At 50.7% G+C, this 24,460-nt stretch overlaps 1 protein-coding gene across 3 annotated transcripts in view; it reads right to left on the bottom strand.

Annotated features, from left to right (window-relative positions):
- TMEM184B (transmembrane protein 184B) overlaps positions 1 to 14,782 on the bottom strand; it is a 48,498-nt gene extending 33,716 nt beyond the window's left edge. Inside the window, exon 1 of one of the 3 annotated variants that reach the window (XM_033116564.1) lies at positions 14,717 to 14,782. Coding sequence is in view for 1 of the 3 variants with exons in the window: in XM_033116560.1 (XP_032972451.1) it covers positions 3,553 to 3,581 (29 nt within the window). In the remaining 2 variants the exon portion in view is untranslated. Of the gene's footprint in view, positions 1 to 3,552; positions 3,681 to 14,716 lie in introns of those variants that run through there. The other 2 variants (XM_033116563.1, XM_033116560.1) reach the window with 2 other exon arrangements.
- Between the last annotated feature and the right edge of the window lie 9,678 nt (positions 14,783 to 24,460).

Raw genomic sequence — 24,460 nt, 5'->3', positions numbered from 1 at the left:
ACTAACGTGTCCTTGATTTCACTTTCACTCTTGCCAAGTTAAACAAGAAACTTAAGGTTTATTTGTTGCTCTAATTCAAGCTGAAGCATTCTCGAGACGGCACACAAAAACACACAACAATAATGAACGCCACTCAGCAGAACACTGCAGCATGTTGACACCAATGTAGCTGTGAGACACGGATACACCAAGGTTATAAAACCTTCCCGAGCTGTTTGTACAGTGCTGCCAATGTAAGCGCCCGGTGGCAAGTTCGCGAACTTAATTGTCAGATCTCGTAGTTATAACCACATCAATATCTATATATTAGAGGAATGTGCTCAAGTTTTTTTAATGATAGAGACGCGTGAGCAAAGAAGTTTGAAGAGCAGTGCTGTACGCAATGGGAAAAGCCAGTGGCTCACACACTCCCCTCTTCTCTGCAATGTCTTTGCCTGTCCCAGGCTGCGGGTCAGACAGAAAGCATGGCAAGGCGTGGTCACTCCACACCTGTGTCCTCATTTGCACACCTCCCCGCAGGCTGTGCAGAGACCAGGCCACAATCTGTACTTTGTTCCAGGCTCTGAGTCAGGGACACGGAGCCAGAATGTTGGCGCCGCCACCCAGCTGTGACTGGGCAGGTGAGTGTCTCTGAATTTGTTCCCGGGGTGCGCCGTGCTGTAGTCAGGGCCCTTGAGCCAAATGAGTTTAGGAATTCGGTTCTTCAGATTTTTAGAAAGGATTATGGTACTGTATATGGTGACACCCCCAGAGGGGTCTGGGCAGCACCCCAAAAACCAAACACATAGTATTTCCATAGAGAAACGTGAGATATTTTTAAAGACCATAATTAGTCTCACATCAATTCAGGTCAGATTTTTGCTGCAAAAGTTAAATTTAAAAACAAAATTAGTTTGCTGCAGACTTAGGAAGAACCTTTGGGATTTCGAGCGTTCTGGATTCCAGAAAGGTGGAGAAGGGCCATGGACCTGGACCATCCTCCAGAACTGCAGGGAAGGTGGGACTCAAGGAAGCAGGGATGAAACGTGGTTTTTCACTTATTTTCCAAAGTAACCAAGTCCCCCCTCCTGACCTGAAAGCCTCTGAGAACATGTCAGGATGTGGCAGTGGGGTGCAGTCCCGACTCCTCTGCAGGGAGCCCAGGGCCTTGGCAGCCTCCCTCCCTCCCTCTTCCCTGAGCATTGGCAACAGTGGGTCCCTGCACACGTAGCCCCGGCCTCTGTGCCAACGTGCCCTCCCTATGCCCTGGTCCTTGTGGAGAGCGCCAGCTCTTCAGTCACGAGTCATCCTAAACATTGTGGCCTCCCCCGAGGGCCAGCCCACTCCCCCAGCTGCACTGCGCTCACCCCCCCGTTCTCAAAGGTCAGTTCTGACAGGGTTCCTGTCTCCTCACACCTGAGTCACCTAGCTCCTATATTGCGTACAGGATGGTGCCAGGCACACAGTAGGGATTTAGAAGACTCGATCTCAATGAGTGACTGAATGCCTGGCATTCAGTCACTGCAAGCTTTCTGTCACTTGGTCCCCTCCCCATCATCAGCGCTTTCCAGAACTCAGCTGAAGGACCTGGATATTTGGCGGGAGGGAAACATGGGCCAGGTTAGGGCAAGGATGGAGACTGAGTCACACCGTCTCACACACGTCTTCCAACCTGGAAGCCACGTCAGGAGGGCAAAGGGACTTGTTCTGTGTGTTCCATCAGGACACACCCAGTCCACCTGGTGGGAGCAACAGGACGGTGAGAGTCTGCCAAGAGAAATGTTTTTACCAACAGTCCAGCAATTTTCTGGTTGCTTCCAGAATAAGGAAGCTCCCAATGAAACAGGGCTAGAAGTCCCCTGGGGCAGCAGCACTGACTGAGAGACCTCTGGAGGGTTTACTTGAACCCGTCTTCTCCCCAACCAGCCTGCAACCTTCTGGAGGGCAGAGGTCATGTCTTATGTGCAAATGATCCCCAGCACCTGTCTCGTAGCCCGGCCACAGTAAGGACTCAGTAAGCTGTGAATACACAAGGGAACAACGGAATGAGTATGTCTGCCCTTTGCAGTTCCTTCCAACTCTAAGACTCTATGACGCCCTCCACCATCACTCGGTGCCAACCCGGGAACAGAACGTTCTCTTGCTCCCTCTACAGATCTTTAGCCCCACCTGCCTTGTCAGCGATCACCATCTATAACCCATTACAGTTTGTCCATGACACATCTTCTCGTCTTTCATAGCATTTACCACAATTGTGATTAGACTTAGTCCCTTAACATCCTGAGTTGGGCTCCATGACAGCAGGGACTGTGTGCCATGCTGAAAAGGTATTTGCTTCCTGATTGCTTTGGGGACAGAGGAAATAGCATCGACAAAGGTACGGAGACAGCATGTAGACAGACCCTTGGCCAGGGGTATGTCCAGAGCAGGGTATTTCCATCGGGCTGCTGTTAACTAGCCATTGGGGGGGAGGGTGCAGCCTGACTGAAGGGACACCTATGGCCTCTACAGCCGACAAAGCCCTCCTGACAGGGCGTGAAGTGGGTCTTGTTGCTGTCAGAGCATCCAGGCGGAGGTAGTCCCCGGGAGGAGCCACAGGAACCACCAGCACACTGCCCTGCTCAGCCGCCAGCCACAGGGCTGGGTGGGGCTCACCTGGGCGCCAGGGAGCCAAGGGGGACAGAGCTAGGCAAACCAAGCTCACAAGAAAAGAAGGGGTGCTGGCTTATGAATGTCTTCTTCACCTCCTCTCAGGGGGCCAGGGAGCCTAGGCCATCACCAGAGGGCACCTGAGAGCACCAAATCAGAGTATAGGGAAGTGGGGGTTCTTGAGTAAAATTCCACCGGGCCCTGGCGAGGCCTGCCAAACCATGCCGCTCCTAGAAAACCACTCAGAACGAGGCAACCGCTCGTTTCCCCGAATAGGCCCTGCCCCCGTCCTTCTCCGGGAAAGACGACCTTGGGCTAGCTCCCCTTATGAAGATACCTACCTTTTCTAGAAAAGCTACACAGCTGTGTGTGGTCACGGAACTCACAACCCGCCTTGAATTTCAGGTATGTCAGTCTCACGTCTCACTCAGATTGTATTCTGAGTCATTTTCACGTCATGTTCAGGGGACACCTTGCTGTTGCCTCTACCCACCCCCCAAATTTCCTGTGTGGAAGGCTGAATAATGGCCTCTAAAGATGTCCACATGCTAAACCCCAAACCTGTGAATATTTTACTTTGCGTGGCAAAAGAGCCTTTGCAGATGTGATTAAATTAAGTCTCTTCATAAAGAGATTATCTCAGATTATCTGCGTAGGCCCAATATCATCACAAGTGTCCTTACAAGAGGGAGGCAGGAGGGTGAGCGTACCAAGAAGCCCGTGTGACAATGGAAGCAGAGAGAAGGCTGAAGACGCTACGCTCCTGACTTTGATGGAGGAAAGGACCATGAGCCAAAGAACACAAGTAGTCTCTAGAAGCTAGAAAAGGCAAGGAGACAAACTGTTTCCTGGAACCTCCAGAAGGAACACGGCCCTGCCAACACCTTGATTTTAGCCCAGTGAAAAATGTTTTGGATCTCTTACCTCAAAACTGTAAGATGATAAATTTGCATTGTAAGTCACTGAGTTTCCGGCAATTTGTTACAGCAGCAGTAGGAAACTAATACACGCTCTTTACAGATGAGGAGACCGTCGTGCCGTTTGCCCCGTCCCCTGGTAAATGGCTCCTGACACTTCCCCTGCCATTCTGTCAAACCCACAGATTTCCATGGGCTCGGGAGTCAGACCACCTAGATCTAACTTCCGGCTCTGCCCCTTACTAGCTTTGTGTCGCAGGACAGTTACATAATATCTTGTTTCAGCTTCCTCAAAAATGGGGCTGCAGCCACACCTACCTCTGAGAGAGTTGTAAGGAATAAACAAGTTAATACAGGAAAGCACTGAGAACAGGGCCGGATACTATCTTACCTATAATGATTACTCTCCTATTTCAGTCATTTCCTCCCTGTCAGGCTGAGAACACACTTCCCAACAGTCTCTGAGACCCAGGCCAGTCCTGTCTGGTTGTCTGCTGTCTTTTAAACCTTCTGAGGTCATCTTTTCATTCATTCGTTTCAGATCCAAACCCTTTTGAGCTGCAGCCATCAAGTGTTCACTCAGGCAGTACCAACGTCTCCAGAATACCAACACAGCCTGGGAGGGATTTGTGTCCTTTTAATTAATATATATGGAGAAACTTCCATCTTAACACAGCTCACTGGGTAGAATGTGACTCCGTCGCTGTGAACCTGAACTGGCCGCTCTGCTGCCTCTTCAGCAGCCTGGGAATGACGAGCCTCCTGCCTCTGGGAACTTCTGGGTGGCTTGGCTGCCTTTGGGGGAGGCTGACCCACATCAGAGCAGGTCAGCAACCCCCAGCCTGGACCCTCTCCAGAGTGGATCAGAGGAAAAGAGCTGCCAGCCGCTGGCCAGTCTGCTTGGCTACCCTTTGGAAAAAGGACCATATGCCCTCAAGAGGGGGAGGGTCCCATCCTTCAGTCCCACTCCCCTTCCATCAACACATACAAGAGGCCACTCTATTAGTCCCACATCTCTCCCTTCTCAAGGGGCCAAGTTCCCAGGAATCTGTCAACCAAGAAAGAAAAATCATCCAATCTAGGGGGAGGAATAGAAGGGAACAAACAAAGTAAATCAAAATCCTTCAGTAAGGAGCTGAACGCATCCAGCACTGCACAAATGGGTCCCCTTTAGAGGCTGGACCCTGAACCTCCATGATCCTATTGCCCACGGGAGCAGGTTGTCTCAGCGAAGACCCCTAAACCTGCCCTGACCCCTAGGATTCCTTCAGCAAGAAGCCCGGCTCCTGCCCAGGGTACCTCGGTGAAAAATTCTAACCTGAATTTCATGCATTCAAACACATACTGAGTGGGGTGAACCAGCCCTTCCACCCTGGGTGTACACCCAGTGAGTCCACATGTGCCCCATGGACAAGAACAAGAAATTCCACAGCAGCCCTGTTTATAAGAGCAAAAGGCTGACACAGCCCAAATGCCCACCCGCAGAAGGGATAAATAAATTGGGATATGTTCCGACAGCGGACTCCTATGCAGCGGTGAAAAGAACAAGGGCTACTACACACGACCTGGATGGACCTCACTAGAGCATTCTGTGATCCCAAGTATGGAAAGGTCAAGCCAGTCCACGGTGATGAGGTGTGAGGAGAGGTCACCCTGGGAGGGTCAGTGACCAGGAAGAGGCCTAGGGAAGCTTCTGTGTGCTGGGAACATTCTGGACTGTGGTTTGCACGGGTATTCAGACGTACAAATCCATCACACTGTACGTCTGAGGTCAGTGTACTTTACTACAGTAAGTTAAACCTCTTGAAAAGTGTGAAAGTATATACCTTTTAAAAGATTAAAACTATATACCTACAGGAAAAAACAAACGAAAAAACTACATACCTTTGAGCACCTATGTGCTAAGTCCAAAGGGATCTCAGACAAGAGTCTAACCCTTTAAGAGTTTACAGTCTAGTGGGGAAGAAAATACACAAGGAACAACACAAGGTTGCCCGTGGCCAGTAGAACAGGTAACGAGAGTGGGCCAAGGGTGTGATTTGGGGAAAGTGGTAGAAGAAATTGATTAAGTGCAGGTGCTTTGGAGGCAGCCAGACCTGTGTCCAAATCCCCCTTCTTGCTGTGACCTGGACAAGATGTTTGCCCCATTTCCTCATCCGTAAGAGCTGTACCTCATGGGTCCTCATGAGGATGCAAGGAAAGAATGCACACGTGGCACTCAGACATGAGACTGTCGTCATTCCCTCTGTGAGGCTGGGCCCGCCCTGTGCCACGCACTGGGGGCACGGATATGAACCAGGCGCTGCCCCCAACAGCTTCCCATCCCACCAGAAGGAGGGCAACCGCCATTCACCGACTCGGCAATCATCTCACTAATCGGGGATCAGGGACTGAGCATGACACAGACGTCGTCCTGTGGGGAATCAGACACCCAGGACACAATGTAAAACGGCTTAAGTGTCAGCAGAGAGGAACAGATAAAGAAGTGGGGGAGGTCAGAGGGCCAGGCAGAGGTGGAAACTGAGCTGGGCCTTGAAAGGCAGACGGGATTTGGCATGCAAGCAAAGGCCTGGAGGTGGGAAGCCACGGACGCACGCGGAGCAAAGAGCGACCAGTCAAGTACGGCTCAAGAAGAGGCCCGGAAAAGGGCCGGCTGCCCAGGGCTGAGTCCCACTTGTATTTTGCTGTCAGTACAGAAGCCCTGAAGAGTTCAGAGGTCAGCAGGGATTTAAAATGACAAGCCAGCCAACAGCAGTGTTTCGGAGAGGCCAGAGAGGGATGGCTCCTTTCTCCAGGGCTGGGGCTGGGGTCATCGTAACCAAGAAACACCCAACGCTGGTCCCTTTGTGAGACCCAAGCATGCCTTTTTGATTAGATGGTAGTCAGGGCCCTGAGTCAGGCTGGCTGGGCCCTGAAGGGGTGGCCAGAGCCTCGATCTTCCTGCACTGGGCAATGGATCTTATTTTAGTTCACTTTTTTAAAATACCACATATTCACATGACTCGGCACTCAAAAGGCATTACAGGCCTCCAGTGACCAGTCTCCCAGCACCCGCGCCCAAGCCCAGAGGCGGCACAACCACTTCTTGCAACTGCCCAGAGACCCGAGCTCAAACATAAGCAAACAATGCACCTGTTACAGGTGGAGGCACCCCAGCCACCCGCCCACACCTGCTCCTGTCACAGAATCTATCTTGGCGGGTTGCTCCCTATCCGTGCCTGGAGTCCCTGCCTTATTTTTTATGGCTGCACAGTATTCCATGGTCCAGATGGACCATAATTTGTTCCTGGCTCCCTGTTGATAGACATTTAGGGTGCGTACAATCTTTTGTTATTACAAATAAGGCAGCAATGACAAACCTTGCAAACAAGTCACTTTGCACACGTATTAACACATCTGTAGAATAAATTCCTAGAAGTGAACTGGTGGGTGAAAATATACAAGCACCTATAATTTTAAAAATGTTACTAGAGAGGCGGGATACATTTAAATTGCTCACCTAAGAAATAAGCCTAATTATTTGGGAAAACACTGATAATGCATAGTTTTAAGGGTGCCCAGGTGACGAAACAGTGGAGAAAAACCCCATTTTCAGCAGACAGAGCGCCAGGTAGGAGATGGTTCTGGACCTGGACCAGCCCCTACTCGCCCGGTGTCCTGATTAAATGAACTTGCATTTCCTCACCAGCAAGTGAAGGGCTAGACCCGCTCAGCTACTCAGCCCATCCCAGCATAGATGGGCTCCGATGCCCTGGGCCCAGGGCAGGTGGAAGCGCTGACGGTCACCACGACACCCAGCTGTAATTGGTCTCCCTGGGAGAAGGTGGTAAGGTCCCCAGGGAGGAGCAGGCAGGCCACAGAGTGTGCGCTAGAGGCAGGCCTGGCAGGGAGCGAGTGGGGAGCCCCAGAGGGTCATGTGTTTCCAGTCTGGCCGTCCCAAATGAGTGATAAGTACCTCGTGCTGCTTCCCCTGCACAAGCTGCAGGGGACACCATTGCCATGCAAGACACACTCGCACACCACGACGTGCACGGCTGTGTCCATCATGGACCTTTTACAGAACGTGTGTGCCTGACTTCACTCTTCAAGCAGGTGGCTGGTGGAGGATGGAGACACGTCTCTGGATACCTACTGTCCTCCCTGTGAGGACAGCTGGGTAAATGCAACAAGCAGGGCAGGGCTTCCTCCCACGTTGCAAAAATCCAACCCAACTACTGATAACTGGGAATGAAAGAAATGGCCATCTAAGCCCAATCGAATGGGACACATCTCCGGGCAAACCAAAGACAGCACTCGAGAGGAAGAGCCCTGGCCGACTTCCTACTTCCCAGGCTTCGGAGCTCACTGCTCCGACAGACTGAGGACCAGGAACTCCTGCAAATCAAATCATATATAAATGCACTGAGGTTATTGCTAATAAAATTCTTCTAACCACGGCGCAGTGCATCAACCTTTCTTTGTAAACCAAGTATGTACTGTCTTGGTAAATCTAGATTTTCATACATCTTATTTGTTTAAAATCCATGGGCAAACTGTATATAGATGAACTTCCTCTTCCTGGAGGTAAGGCTGTGACCCCAAATGCCCAAGGAGAGCTCACCTGGTCTCCGCTCTTCAACTCACCTAACCTCTGTCTCCCGCCTCTGTGTGTGCGCAAGGTGGTCCCACTACCTGGAAAGCCCTTCCGCTCTGCGCCACCTGCCACCCCCACTGTCCATCAGAGCCCCCAGGCTCCTTAGCCCACCTGAAGGCAGAGCTGACTGGGGCACTGCTGTGCCAGGGGTGGGGCGGGGGGCGCACTTGAAGCAGCAAGGACACAGGACTCAAAATGAAAAACCTGGAGCTTCCTTCCACGGGACCTTAGGCAAATTTACCCTTCAGAGCCTTGATCTACCCATCTATAAAATAGGTACAATAATTCCAAGGTCCCAGGCCATTGGGAGGATTAAATGAGACAATATATGTGAAATGTAATTTGCAAACTGCAAAGCCCTCCACAAAGTCCAGTGAGGACGGTAATATTTGTAATTAGCATGTCAATACTAACATTAACATCCTCACATCCGTTCACTAAAACCTGTCACTGTGCCTTGCAGGCAGTCAAAATAATTATCAATGGAATCCCAGATTCTCCATTCATTCTAGATGGAATAAAAAACAAGTACTGGAGGCAGAGACCAGGAGGCCCTGCTAGCAGCTAAACAGCAGCCTTGAGGTTAGTTATTTTTCCCTCGAAGCTTTTCTACAAATGATGACCCAGAGGGCTTTGGGGAACAGCACGGCCCAGCAGAGTAGAGGTTCTTAGCCACCTGCCAGCAGGACGGGGCCTCCCTGGGTACAGGCTGTCCACAGGGGTTGTAGCAGGAGAACAATAAAGGTACCAAACTGCATGCATGTCTCCCAGGGAGGGAGGCCGTCTGATGTGAAAATCCCTTTCGGGGTGACAAATGCAGGAATTTCCAGAGGTCTTACTCCACCCGCTTCCCTGGGGTGGGACCACCCGTGGCCCGCAGGTACAGGCGTCCACAGATCAGGGCTCCCTAGCAAGGAGACTACCGTCTTCAGGGTGGTCACCAAACAGATTTCAGGTTGAAAAGGAGTTACACACGCTCCTCTTCTCTATCCACCTTCATAGAACCGAAGATCTGCTCTCCTTCCAAACCAGGTCCCTCCCTTTGGGGGGCTTTCTAACATGGGACCTCACCTGAGCCTTGTGGCACCTGAGAGGTGGTGGGCAGAGAGAGTACAAGTAGCCTCATTAGAGAGCAAGTGACTCACCCAAGGTCATCACCCGGCTTCTCTGACTCAGCACAGGGCTCTGTCCACCGCCAGCACCATAGTGCCATTCAGCTTGGGATCTCATCTTTCCCACAGATAACATGAAACAAAGTGCCAGACGCTCTGTTTTGGAATTTCTCTGACTCTTTTATATCTATGGCTAACTTTTAAATTTCATGGGTAAATGCTTAGGACCCAGTGTTATGGGAACAATGAGATAGCACGAGATTATGCCTAGAAAGAAAATACGCCCAGGCGTCAACAGTGGTTATTTCTTGGTGATGAAATTTGGGGTGACTTTTATTCTTACCCCCCCAATCTTTTCTGTTCTGTTTACTATAATTAACAAGTACTATTTTCAAACGCAGAAAAGCTTATTGTTTTTTAAAGACTGAAACACAGGGAGCAACAATGCAAACTTTCCATTAAATATCCAGTAGGTCACGTGTGACTTTTTAAAACATGGTAAAACTGGAAGTGACGCAGATCAGGCACAAAGGTTTTCTGGGTGGGATCTTCCCCCTCTGGTTTCCGCCGCAGAAGAGAAGGAAAAGGAGGTGACTGTCGAGCTTCCTGCCTCCCAGCCCAGGCCTGAGACTCCCAGACCATCAGACGGGCTGTTTCATGTGCCCTGTAGGCTCCTGATACAGGCGCAGGTCGGCCTTAATGACCGTCACTTCTCAAGAATACTTCCAGCTTTATCCAGAGTGGCAATGACATTACCCCATCCAACCATTTCAAGTTAGTCAGAAACTATTTCAGCACCTTCTCTGTGTAAGGCATCATGCCAGACACTGAGCCATCACTCACCTAATACTGGAAAGAAGACCCCAGAGGCTACGAGTTATCCTTCTGGGTTCTGCCCAAGCATAGGGTTTCAGCTAAAACAGCAACAGGAACATGAACAAATGCTGCTTGGGCGTGACGCCTGCCTAATTCCAGCATCTCAACCACGCTGCACGCCCCCTGCCAATCCAGGAGAATGCTGGGAACTCAGCTGCAGTGCGTTAGGCACATCCCCCTTCGCAGAGGTAGAGATGATGGGGAGGGAACCCCGAACTTGGCAACCACCCAATTCTTCTCTCCATGGACCCCTCCCACTTGACTTCTTCCCCTTCCTGTCCTTTCTGAGGCAGAGAAGAGATCACATTCAACTAACATTTATTGAGGGCCTACCAGGTGCTGAACCAACTCAGACCTTTGCTTTGCACATGCTGTTCCCTCTGCCAGGAAACCGCTTCCTCCCCTTACTCACGGTGACAACTTAAATGTCACCTCTCCAGCAAAGTGCCTGCCCAGGTGAGAATGTCCTAACGGTCCCTCAGGGGCACCTGTGACAAATGTAACTGCTCCTGTGTTTGCTGTCTCTCCCCCAAGCTGGACTCAGTTTCCTGAGTAATAAGAAAAGCCAGTGTTTACTGAGCATGTACTATGTGCCAGGTGCTGTGCTGAGCTCCATGTAGGCGTTAGGTCATGAGAGTCACATGACGGCTGCACTACTACTATTAGTCCCATCTTACCGATGAAGGAAAGTGCCTCATTTCCCCATTCTTAAAGAATGGGAATTAGTAAGCAAGCTGCCCAAGGCCACAGGGATCGTAAGAGAGTAAAGATTTGAACTACACCTCCCAGTTCTCAGTCCAGGCCATGGGACTGCTTAGCTCCTCCAGTCCCTCTCTCCCCAACGTCCAGGGGGGTGTTCCTTTGTCCTGTGCTGCCAGTGACCATTTTGGGCCCCTTCCTGAATTCTTGGCCTCCTCTCCCAAGGCACCCAATTCCAAGAACTTCCCCGGCTCCTCCCCTCACATCCTAGACCCATCAGTTCCCACACCCGACCTCAGCGGTGCTTCAGCAGGTCTTGTGCAAAGACCCTAACCTTTCGGCCTCGAGGCACAGCAACTAGAGCAGCCGCGTGAATGCCAGCCGCCAGACACGCAGCACAGCAGGCAGGTAGAATAAGCCTCTCCTCTGTGAACCCACGTGGGATCCAGTAGTTACACCTGGCTTTCCCGCTACAGTTCCCACTCTGTCCCCACTCTCCTCTGCCTGTATTTACAGCGCGGGTGAGCGTGGGCATGTGAACAGTGGACAGCCACCACCACTCTCGAATGGGACAGGGAGCCCCCGTGTCCACTGCAGACCTACAGCGTGGTTAGTCAGTGAGGACCCATGGCACCCGGGAAGAGCTTGGGTTCCAGCGCCATGGGGCCAATTCACAGCCGGCCACACGGGCCAGTTTTAGAGCAGTCACAACAGTGGGCTCCAGAGGCCCGTTCTGAGTCACACAGGGTCGTGAAGACCAGAAGCCGCTGGAAAAGGGGAAAGGCAGCAAGGACTAAACAGAATACCAGTGACCTGGGGGAACGCAAAGGAGAAGGAGGTGGATCTTCTTGGAGTTCTCTGCCGGAATAAAGGAAGGAGAGATGCTCGTACGATCCAGTAATACCCAGCCGAGGATGTCACTTCTTTTGGGAAATTTCCAGGGCTCCCTGTTGGCCACACCAGAGTCAAGTTCAAGCTCTTTAGCAGGGCCTTCCGCAGTCTTCATGCCCAGGTCCACCTCTGCGATGGGTGGGAGGCCAGGTATTTCCGGCCTCCTTGCCTCTGCTCAGGGGCTCCTCTGCCTAGAGCGACCCTCTTTCTCCGGGAATGAGTACTCCTCATCCTTTAAGTGACACATTTTGCTTCTAGGAAGACTTCTGGGACACCAGAGGGTTCGTGGGGAAAGAACACGGCCTCTGAGGTCAGACTCTCTGGTTCAAAGCTAAGCTCCACCAACCAGCCCTGCTTTTAACCTCCTCGGCAAAGCAAGGCGTGAGGGTCACTGTTCCCGCCTCACTGGGTGGTGGGAGCATGAAACACACTATTGCATGAAAGTGCTTTGAACTGTGCCTGGCACACAGTAAGTGTTTAATAAACAAGCTGTTGTTTCTATTGTCCCCGGCCCCTTTGGAGCCCTCTGTTTCCACCACAAGTAGAGCACTGTCTCACACATACGTGCTGCACTCTGGACTCCCTCAGCCAACCACAGCCTTTTGGAAGACACAGCACACGACTCAGGCCCCACACAGAAGCAGGCACATAGTAGGTCTTCAGTGAGTACTCAGTCCCCGTGCAGGTGCTGTGGCAGACCCCACACAGAGCTCTCCCAGGGCCCAGCTGCTGGCCTTCCACAGCTCACACACCAAATCCCAGTCTAAAGGCCCCGCAGAGACGAAGGGCCTTGGCTGCTACTCGGTTTCAAAACAATAAAGGGCTGTACTCTGTCTTACTAAGGCTGTTTCCACTCCAGGGAATTTATGGGGAGAAATGAGCACAGCAGGGACTGGAAATAGCACCGAGCCCCTCTCGGGGAGAGAGGTGGGCTGTCCCACCAAAAACCAGGAGCAAAACCTCAACGGCAAAGGGGAGAAAGCGGCCTCCAAAAGCCGGAGCTCCAGAGAACTCGGCCAACACGAATAAACTAGGACAAGGAGATCACTGGCACCTATTCTGCCTTGAAGCTCTTCTTCCTACCACCTGGAAAGCTTTAAAAGCGGTTCCTTGTATAACCCACAACCACGTGGGAGCAACTTACAACACATGCAAAATCCCAAGGGCTGCATAAAGGAGCTCCACGTTGCTGGTGGTTCTCAAGGGGGAATCCACAGTGCCTTCTCCACGCATACTATCAGGACCTTGTGTCTGCATTGGGGTCACAATCTATGTCCATCTCCCCAGCAGACTGGGAGCCCCTAGAGGCTGGGCACTGGGTCCCGTTCATCTTCAGACCCCTTCACCGTGCCCTTAGCTTGGTGCCTGGCGCATAGTAGGTGCTCAGTAAGTTACAAGGCAGCAAGCTCTGGCGGCAAGAGAAAGATTCTGGTTCAAGGACCTATGGTCCCCCTCTGGGTCTGTTTCCCCACTGCAAACAGGGATAACGAGTTCTGTACTCACACAACCAGAGAGAATAAACCAGGAAAGTACATGTGGAAAGCACCAAAGAATCAGATGAATGCTAGCCACCCTTCAGGCTTCAGCACAGCTGTCCCCGCATGTCGTGTCTTTTCTGCTGGCCAGGGTGCCCTCTCCCAGCACTGACCCCCACTCTGCACATCCTTTATTGTGTTTATATTTTTTCACATGGTTGTGATTCCTTGTTTCACATGGTTGTGATTCCCCCACCGACCTGAGAAGGCCTGGATATGGGGCATCATGTGTTTGTGTCCAAGGCCTCACAAAATGGGCACTCGGGCCTGGCTGCCGGGGCCTCCCACCCCACAGCCCGGTTCTGATACACACAGCACCCTCCCATAGGATGAACTGATGTACAGAGCCTCCGGGGCCCACCAACCAGGCTCAAAAGGGAGATGCGAAGGGATGCCGCAAACATAACCCGGGAAGGAAGTCTCATCTCTGAGACCTGAGCCTCCTCTGCAGGTGCAGGTGAGCCGCCTGGCTGTCTCTGCAGCACAAGGGCCTCCAGGGCACAGATTGCTGTTTCTTGCCTTACATAAAGCACCTGGCAGTCGGATAAATAATGCATGGCCTTCATCTCACACATAGGTATCAGGCGTGCCAACACTTGCTTTGCGCCATGGTGCCCTGGGGGTGTGTGTGTGTGTGTATGTGTAAAATACCTGGCCTTGCACAAGCCCAGAGGGGATATGGATTGGGAAGATACCCATGTTCACCCCCAAGCCCCCTGCCTTGCCATGGCCTACAGCCAGCTAGGTCTAGACCCAAGCAGTGCACCGAGGGAGGAAATGTACGGCCCAGAGGACAGATACACACACCCTAAACCAGTCTCTACGGTCTCTTCTGAGGCACATATCCTTGGAGCCCCAGGTTCCTGGCGGAGCCCCTCCAAACAGCTGACCTGTATGCAAGGCGTGTACACCCTCCATGCAAGCGTCCCCGAAGGCCTCGCCAGGCCAACCACCCTGCCAAATCACAGCCACCCGCACAAGGCACGGACACCTCCTCCACTCACTTTGGCGGTGCCAGGCGCCAGCACACCGCCGGGGCGCACACAATCCCACTTGCAAAAGAGCCTGCCCATCCGCCTCCCCTCTCCCCAGCCACCCCCACCGGCAGGTCCGATTACACTCCAGACGCGGGCGCCGCCACGTTGGCGAGGAAGGGGCCAGGGCACACCCACGGGCGGCCCCGCGACCCCGCCGGGCGAGCTGGGGGCGCAGGGCGGGACCGGCGGGAGGGGCGGGGCGGCGGATGCTCCCTCCAGGTTCCGCCAAGCCTGCCGCCTTCGTCCCTTGCCCGCCCGGGGATCCGCGGTCAACGCGACCCGCGGGGCGCCCCCCGCACGGGCCTCTCCAAAACGAGGTAGCCCTCCTCCCCCGGGAGCCCGCAGCCCCCCCTCAGGACCTCGGGCGTGAGGGCGACCAAGCAGGTACCTCAGGAGCCCATCGCGGCGGCAGCAGCGGTGGCGTGTGCGGGCGACGCGCGGCGGCCAGACTCTGCGGGCGGGGCGGGCGGGCGGGCGGGCGGGCGGCGCCGCAGCCCCGGAGTCTCACCGCCGCCGGCTCGTCCTGGGCCCAGGGAAGAGCCGCCGCGGCGCGCCTGCGCACTGAGCGCGCCTCCGGGGAGGGCGGGCCAGCGACCGCGCGGCTGAGATCACCGGCGCTGCCTTAAAGGGGCTACGCCCCGAACACCCAGCTGGCCGCAGAGTGGTGGGGGCGACCCCAGGTTCTCTTGCCGCTGGCAAACAAACTGGCCAAGAGTCGCCTCCCCCGCTTCAATCCGACCCCCCAACCCTGCCCATCACAGAGCTTCTTGGGGTGCAGGGACAGGGTCTTGGGCTCTAAGCTCTGTTCCACTCTGGTGCTTCATTTCTGTTAACCCTAATTTCTTTCACTTGGGCCTGTTTTGAAGATAAAACAATATACTATAATGGCTATTTGTCGAGTTAAGGGTGCGTGCAGAATGGCATGAAATGAATGCATTCCGAAGTGCTTTGTGCAACCACGCAGAAAAAGAGGCTTTTTTTCCCCACTCCACTTAGTGGCGCCTCTGTCTTGCTCCACCTTGCTCTAGGCGACCTAACTAACAAAGTTTTTCAGATGTCATTCACACCTCATACCCGGTTGCTCTTTGCCCGGTCCACACCTTATCACCTTGCATCCGTTAGGTAACTTGAAAACAAAATCTAGTCAAGTTCTGGCGTCGATGTGCTCAAGATCCCCAAATGTATTTAATCCCCAGCCGGCTCCTCCCCTGAACTGTTTCCTCAACACGTCTTACTTGAGATCCAATAAGCATCTCAAAGTCAACACGCCCACAACAGAACTCATCTTCTCTCAAACACAAACAAGACGGGTTCCCTCACAGCCTCTCCCTGGAACTTCAGTTGGCAACTCCATCCTTTAGGCGCTCAGGCCAGAACTCCAAGAGTCATCCTTGAATCCCTCCCTCTTCCCACCCCTTTCCCAGCTGGAGCAGGAAATCCTATGGGCTCTACCGGCAAAAATATATCTAGCCACTGAACTCTTCCACCACGTCTCCACAGCTAGCACCTTCGTCCAGGATCGTTGCAATATTCTTGCTATGGACTGAATGTTTGTGTACCCCCAAAATTCATATGCTGAAATCCTACCCCCCAACGTGATGATATTAAGAGATGGAGCCTTTGGGGGTGATTAGGTCATAGGATGGAGACCATGAATGGGATTTGAGTCTTTATAAAAGTGACCCCAAAGAGCCCTCTACCCTTCTTTTTGCCATGCGAGGTGTCCATGTAAGAACGTTTAAACCTGTTGAGAATTTTTAAAGGGGTTTATTGGAGCCAAAACTGACAACAATTGCCAAGAAGCAAGATCTCAAATACTCAGGAGAATGACAGTTTTGCCATTTCTTTCATGCATTTGAAATTTCGGAGGGGGTGGCCAGTTAGCTCAGTTGGCTAGAGCGTGGAGCTAATAACACCCCTAGGCTGCAGGTTCCATCCCTGCATGGGCCACTTTGAGCTGAGCCCTTCTTAAAAAAAAAAAAAATGAAATGACATGAAGGAGGAATGTAAAGATTACTTGAAGGTGGGAAAAAGCAAGGTGGGGATTGGATTACAGGATAGTTAACAAGATTATGTGCTCTATTGAGAGTGATTAGGCTTATTTCAACGGTGTGTTAACCTAGAGGCACAAAAACAAAGGACAGGGCATGCTTAAGGCAAAGATAAACTTTTGACTAAAGAAGTTATATGCCAAAAAAAAAAATGAATTGGCACACAATAACTCTATTGACATTAATCTTTAAAAAATAAAAAAATCCAATTGTTAAATAAATAAATAAATAAATAAATAAATAAAATAAAGAAGTTATATGCCTGGGGCGTGACTACGCACCAGGAAGAAATGAGATCACTCTATAAGGTTACTTTCCTTAGAACCCCTTTTTTGTCCACAGAGGATACAAATCAGCCATCTGCAACCCAGAAGAGCAATCTCACCAGAACCCAATCAAGTTGGCACCTTGGTCTCAAACTTTCAGCCTCCAGAACTGTGAGAAATCGTTTTCAATTGTCCATAAAGCTATGGCTCTTTGCTATACGCAAAGCAGCCCACATTGACCAGGATTACAACAATGTTCTCCTAACCTGTTTCTCTTTTTCCAGCCTAGCCCCTTGCCCCAATCTATGTCAATATAGGAGCCGGAGAGATTTTGTTTTTACCTAAGTCAGGACATGGCACTTCTTTGCTCAAAACGCTCCACTGACTCTCCTTTTCATTCTGAGTAAAAGCCAAAGTCCTTACCAATCTCTACAAAGTCTTGCTTGATTTGACATCCTACCCACACTTATCTCCTCTTCTTTTCTGCCACACTAACCCCTTGCTGTTCCCCCAAACGAGCCAACCACACTCCGCTTCCAGCCCTCTGTACTGGCTGTTCCCTCCGCTGGGATAGCTGTTCCCTCAGATATGAGAATGGTCCCTCCCTCCCCCTCTTCAGGGTTTACGCAAATGTTCCCCAACACTGAGACCTGCCCTGACCACCCTAGTAAAATTGCCAGATCCCTCACATGCTGTCCTGATTGCCCCCCCCACGGTGTTTTTCCCCATATCACTTAATTTCTATGATAACATAGTTTGCCTGTTGTACAGTTTGTCTTTCGCCAGTTGAACATAAACTCTATGAGGACTAAGATTTTCATCCTTTTTGTTTCCTGATATAATTCCAGTACTTAGTACGAGGACTGGCATAGAGAACATGCTCAAAAAGTATTTGTAGCATGCACCAAGATACTTTAGAAAGAGTCTCATAGAAAAATTCCTTCCCAGCCCCAGGTGGGCAGTTGCTCAGGGCGATCCCAACACACTGACCAAGGCTTGTCATTAATTGCTTGGTAATCATTTGTCCATGACTTCTCAGCTCTCCTTCCTTACACACAAACCCCTCTAGGGCAAAGTCCTTGTAAGCTCAGCTATGACCACAGCTTATGCTTAGCACAGAAAGTTTATAAACCAGACGGAATCTGACTGTCCCCTCCAGAGCGGTCAGGCCAAACCGCACCCAAATTCAGGTTCTTAGCCCTTTCGCATCAAGAGTACTCTTGGGTCTCAACTTACAGAGGCCCCAGGCTGGTGTGGGCAGAGGCAGGTGGTGAGTATTTTTAGGCTTGTATCGCCAGAGAGGGGCTCAACGCAGAAAGTCACCTGGTCTGAGTGACATGGCAGGTCAGCAGGTGGCACTGGGACCCCTGGTTGGTTGCTCCTTGCCTTTCCTCATTCTCTCCCCCAGGCTTTCCGAAATGAAAATAAACATCTACCCCCTTTTTCTACTCCCTCCCCCACCCTCCATACAACTACACATCTATCCAGGCTCCAAGATGCCACTCACATTGATCTCCTCTCCCCTGGGACGACTGCCCTGGTTCAGGTCCCCTTACTTCTGGACAATTATAACAACTGCCCGGCCAGTCTGTCAGGCACCTTTTTACCTGCCTGCTGGCTACTAAAGGAAGAATGCCTTTTTCCACCTCCAGCAAACAGCTATTCTTCCTTCAAAGACCAAATCAGATACCATCTTTTGGTTCTTTCTTGATGCTCCCTCCCCCATTCTGTTTTAATTAGTTTCTCCCTAACCAAAACAAAATGAAAATAGTCTGAAACTCATGGAAGAATAGTTAAATTATGGTGGATCCATACAATGGCATATTACATAGATATTAAAAGAACCTCTTAACACATTTCAAATAACACGGAGAACTGATTAAAAATAATATAAGTAAATGATGCAGTAATAAATTTGCAATGACAGCTTGGTCTGAACTGTTAAAAAACAAAAAGCTTAGAAGGAAATACAACAAATGGTTAATAGTGCGTCCTCTGAAGTGACAGAATTATGAATACTGGTTACCTTCTCTTCCCCCCTCCCTTTGTTTCTCTGTATTTTCCAAAATGTGTTTGCAAAAAACATGCAGTATTTTTAGAATAAGAAAAAGAATAATTTGGGCGGCTGGTTAGCTCAACTGGTTAGAGCGCAGGGCTCTTAATAACAAGGTTACCAGTTCAATCCCCACACGGGCCACTGTGAGCTGCGCCCTCCACAACTAGATTGAAACAACTGCTCGACTTGGAGCTGATGTGTCCTGGAAAAACACACTTAAATAAATAAAAGTTTTTTAAAAAAAAGAATTTGTTTTTATAAAATAAGAAAAAAGAATAATTTTCTTTAAAAATGACTTATTGCTCCTTTCTGTTCCCTTCTCACTGTGCCTCGTATTATTCTCTTCACTGTTTTCTTCCTGAACCTCATAATTCGTCTGAATGAATCTGTCTCCCCCACCAGACTGAGGGCCTCTCAAGGGTTGGGACCAAGCTGGATTCTCTTGACATCCAAAATCCACTGTTAGCATCTGGCAGGGGAGTGCAGAGTAAAGAGCAGAGACCTCAGCAGTGCAAACTGACCAGTGGCCCAGAGCCCAGACCTCTCCGGATCCTGTAGCCTCTGCGTCTCCCACTTATCCCAAAGGATGCTGACGGAGCCCTGGCCAGGTGTCCTGGAGAGGCAGCGTAGTGTGGTGGGCAGAGCACAGGCCCAGCGGCATTACTTCCTAGCAGTATGCTCTTTGGCATGTGGCTTTGCCTCTCTGAGCCTCAGTTTCCCCATCAATATGTATGAAAATGTCGGCACAGTACTTTCTACTGCGACAATCATGCTGCTATCCATAGAACATGACTGCTGAGACCCAACTAACTTCTTACCTGAATTAGAGCCTTTTGGTTGCAATCGACTAAAACCCAATTCAAACTAAGTTTCATAAAGGAAGAGAATTTAAGGGCTCACTTAATTACGAAGCGCAAAGCAGAGATGGATTTGAGGCCTCACACGTACGTGGTCATTGGGACATTATTTTTCTCAGTCTCTGTGTGTGTGTGTGTGTGTGTGTGTGTGTGTGTGTGTGTGTTTGTGTCTGTGTGTGTTTAAATGCATAGAAAATTTTAGGAAGTCAGGAGAATGGGCCCACACACAAATGGAGGGCAAACAAGGACTAGGTCTTAATCATCTTTGCATTCCCAGCACCTGACACACAGGAGCTGGCATTAGTGTCCTCTTTCATCATCTTCGTCACTATTATTTATTGAGCATTTACTATGTGCAGGCAATGTACTAAGCTCTTTATTATCTCAGCAAGCAGCAGAGACTGCCATTGGGCAGATGAGGAAACGGAGGCACAGAGAGGCATCATTACTTGGCCAAGGTCACACCTTGAGCATCCTGGCACACAGGAGGCCCTCATGGGTATGTGTTAAATGAACCCAGGACCCACACCAGCCCCCACAGGGACTGGGAAAACTATGCAGCAGGAGAAAATTCTTCTGACTTCATGCAGTTCTCCCTGTTGGGGTGGTGATTCTCAGGGCACCAGTGGCCATCAGCAAGCAGAACAAGGCCATTCCCAGGGATGCCACGGGGGTGGGAGGGGGGGTGGAGGGGGAGTGTGTGTGAATCAGAGATGTGGCGGGTGATGATTTACAGTTGGCTGTGAAAAGAGCCTAAGTTGGAGACACGGAGAAGGAGCTTTTTCTGTCCTCAGTTACATACACACCTGTACCTCCAACTCAGGTGAGATGAGTTCCATTTCAAACTTGCCTTGCCGAAACAAACAGGTAAACGAAAACAGGCCAAAGAGAGGGATTTACTGCCAGTTTCATTGGAGTCACTAGGAACATGTGTAAGATTTTTTACAGAATCCAGGAGCACTGGCATTGGGGAAGGGAGGTCCACCGCAGGTCAGGGGCACCGCAGGCAGCTAGAGAAGCAGGGCCCCGAGTTTCTGAGAGGCATTAATGAGAGAGAAGAGAGGAGGGGAGGAGGAAGCACAAGGCCTGGGTGTCCCAGTCTCAGAGCTGCAGTGACTCTGTAAACCTGGATGGGATGACTTCAAAGGGGCCGCACCTTAATCACAGGTACTTTGAAGATGCTGGGATGAAAGGCCTTGGGAGGCACAATTACCTGAGATGCCATCCTCCCAGGGGCCTACAGGAGCTGGAGTTATTGTCTGCAGTGATCTGTGGTCAGGGTCCCTAGTGGGGCCTCCTTAAAGGGGCAGTGCCCCAGGGCTGGGCCCTCTGCTCCCTCCTCCCTCCCCCACTGGACTGCACTCCCATCCCATCAGCCTCTCCTGTAGGGGCAGTGCAGCCTTGGTGAAGCCAAGCTCTTGATGTGCAGCTTCCTGAACCTCAATAGGCTATGGGCCTCACATGGGACAGTTGGGAGGAGAGAGATGCTGTTGGTGCCTCAAGGTCAGGGTGAAAGAAGAGGTGGCAGGGAGCAGGCCAAAGGAAAAGGAGGGGGATGTGGTTCCATGTTACCATGGCAACATTTATCCTGCACACCGGACCCCTTCTGCCTCACCAACCCATGTTAGCAGGGAGAGGACCTCAGAGAAGTGTGGCTGGAGTGAGAATCGTAGATGTCTGGGGGTTGGGCAGAGTGAGGCTGGAGCTTGGAATGTGTTTACTTCTCTGAATGACTGGTATGTTCCTGGGGGCGCCTGTGTTTTAGGCTCTGGGAAAGAGGATGTGACGTGGGGACTCAGCATTCTCAGCTACTCTTCCCATATCCGTTTCTGAAATAGACCATGGACGAGGGAGGGGGAAGGGAGAGAGAACATTGGAGTAGAAGCTTTCTCCTTTGCTAAAGCTATGTTGGAGTGGCCCAGTGGAGCTGGCCTCAGGGGTCTGCCTGTGATCGATGCCCCCATGGGAGGCCCTGAGTTGGCGTGGGTGCATCAAAAAGCAGGTAGGAATTGAGAGGGGATGCCACCACCTAAGAGGGAGCAGCCCAGTGACATAAGGGACTTCGGTTTTTTCCAGGTGATGAAAAGCACAGGGGAGGTGACTGAACCAAGCTCAGAGGAAGCCTAGCCTCTCCTTTTGTCCCAGACCAAGTCCTCCCTGTATCCCCTCCCTTCCCTTCTCCAAACCTTCTGCTGTCCAGTCATTAATCCCCCTCCTCACGGGTTCTTTTCCCTCCAAACACTTGCAGACTGCTTCGACCTGTCTCACCGGTGTTGTCCCTCTCCCCCCAAGGCCTCCCTTCTCACCTCCTGCTCTGACTCTTCTCTCCCAGAGTCAACAGGTCACCTGTTGATAGAATTTAGAAGAGTAGTGTCCTGTGTGCGTAGGGGGCAAGGCAATATTGCACGGGAAGGTGCCTGAGGAAACTTGCCTCTACATCTCCATCAGGTGGTGATTATACAGGCGTATAGAAATAGGTAGAAAGTTATGAAGCTGTACACCTAAGATGTGTGCATTTTTCTCAATTACACCTCAATAGAAATTTTAAAAAAGAACTAGGGCATAACCGTCAGCCCGGACTTTTTTTTTTTTTTTTGCCAGCCTTACCCTTTCCAGTGCTGTTGCTTTGAGCTCGCTGGCCCCTCCCTGATGCCCCACCCTCCCAGCTTTGCTTCTTTCTGGCTGGCCGTCCCTCCGTGGAGTTACCAGGCTTCTCCAAAAATAAGATCAGGTCTTATATGAAGTTGTGCTCCAAGACGCATTAGGGCTGATGTTCAGGGGATGTCATCCTGAAAAATCATGCTAGAGCTTATTTTCCGGTTAGGTCTTATTTTCGGGGAGACGTGGTAAGAATGCATCTCTCCCCCTGCTATGCTCCCAAGCGTACAGGCTGGTCACCTCAGCGCCACCCGACTCCTACCTCTCAATTGGCTAACAGACCTGGTTCCGAAATGGTTCAGTCATCCCCACCTCCGAATGCCTCCTGTCTGGGTTGTAACCTTAACTCCCTAAGCCTTCTCCCTGCCTTTCTCCTTCCTCCAGTCTCCCTGCCCACGGTTGCCATATTTGCATTCCTCAAGTTCACATCCATGTGCCCTCTCCCCTACTCAATGGTTCCCCTCAGTGCAGATGGAAGATGGAAGTCAGGCGGGTTGGATCTGGCCTCTGCCTCCTCCAGCCTGGGCTGCTGTGGATTTCCTCCCTCCCCCTCTGTGCTTGAAACTGATATCAAGCTGGTTCATACCTCTGGGCCTTTGCACATGCTGTTTCTTCTGCTGGGCATGCCCCCCACCCCATCCCAGTCAACTGCTCAGGTCAACGATCTCTGGAACACCTTTGATGACATCAGACATGTTCCTTCCCTCGTCCCCAGTTCACACTGGGCATCTCACACTGGATTCTGGATTAGGATGAGCCATTTGCTAGTTTGAGTCTTTCCCCTGACTAGGTCACACATTGTGTTTGAAATGTGTAGTTGCAAAAAGTGAAGGGATTAAGAAGTACAAATTGGCAGTAACAAAATACTCATGGGGATGTAAACTACAGCATAGGGAGTATGGTCCATAATATTACAACTATGTATGGTGTCAGATGGGTACTAGACTTTCAGGGGGATCACTTCATAAGGTTATTACATGAACGTCCAATCACTATGTTGTACACCTGGAACTAATATAATATTAAACGTCAACTGCAATTGAAAAACAATAAAAAAAAATATGTAGTTACCACTACTGAGCACTCCAGGGTGCTGTGGAGCCAGGCAGTCTTCTCTGTGCCTCAGTGTCCTCATCTATGAAATGGGTATCCTAATACACCTAGCAGAGGGCTGGGAGCAAGGCCAGGCATGGCGAGCCCTCAATTAACTCAGCCTACAACCCTCTGAAGCAGGTTATTAGCACCTCCATTTTACAGAGGAGAAAACTGAGACCCAGTCAATGCCCAAGGTCACAGAAGGGCCAAGCTGGCCCTCTGGACTCCAACCCTGGGCTCCCCACTCCTCACACCGACACTGCGCTCCACCTCAGCCCAACACCTAGCCCCCCTGGCCCCCACACAAGCCCAGCTAATGTTTGTTTGTTGCACGAATGAAGATGACTCACCAAGTGGCATGTTTGCACCCTCCAGTTTGGGCAAAATTTCCTGGCAATTGTTTGGCGTACTCATTAAAAATAAACCGATTACATGGTTGACGCATCCTGGTCACCCCTCTGGCCTCAGCCTTAAATGTCACTTCCTCAGAGGTTGTCAGCAACTACCGTTCCCATATACATTAGCTCCCTGAATAAGAAACACAGGAAGGATAAACCAGAACCAGTGAGGATGGTGGGTAGGAACACAACAGGGGACAGGGAGGGCAGTGATTCTAACTTTTTCTAGAGCTTCATTTTCATACATGTAATCTCCAAAAAATAAAATTAACCCAAAAATTGGTGCACTAAGTCATTACAGTCAATAAGGACCATACAGAGAAAAGAATTATTTCCACTCACTTCTGACAGTACATCCTTAGTGATATATATTAAAGACAAAAAAACTTACAAATTCTTTACTCCATAGGTTTTTTAGTGGTAATATTAAAATTGTAACTTTGAAACTTATGTTCAAAGGTCGGACAATTAAGCTTGTGAACTCATCCTAGAAAAAGTGCTACATACTCATTTCTGAATAGCACTATGGTCACTTTGAAGTACTCCCCTTGGGAAGCTAGGCACCGAAGCGAGCGTCTAGTCCACCCTTCAAAGCAATTTTAGAACTTTTTCTGGAATGGCCATCACAGCTGTCATCGTATTACCCTTAATGTCCTGAATGTCATCAAAATGTCTTCTTTTCAGTATTTCCTTTATCTTCGGGTAAAGAAAGAATTCATTGGGGGCCATATCAGGTGAGTAGGGAGGGTGT

The sequence above is a fragment of the Rhinolophus ferrumequinum genome, chromosome 10 (genome assembly GCF_004115265.2).
Source record: "Rhinolophus ferrumequinum isolate MPI-CBG mRhiFer1 chromosome 10, mRhiFer1_v1.p, whole genome shotgun sequence".
In the NCBI taxonomy this organism is placed as follows: domain Eukaryota; kingdom Metazoa; phylum Chordata; class Mammalia; order Chiroptera; family Rhinolophidae; genus Rhinolophus; species Rhinolophus ferrumequinum.
The sequence above is the reverse complement of the archived record's forward strand: the minus strand, read 5'-3'. Positions and strand labels throughout refer to the sequence as shown.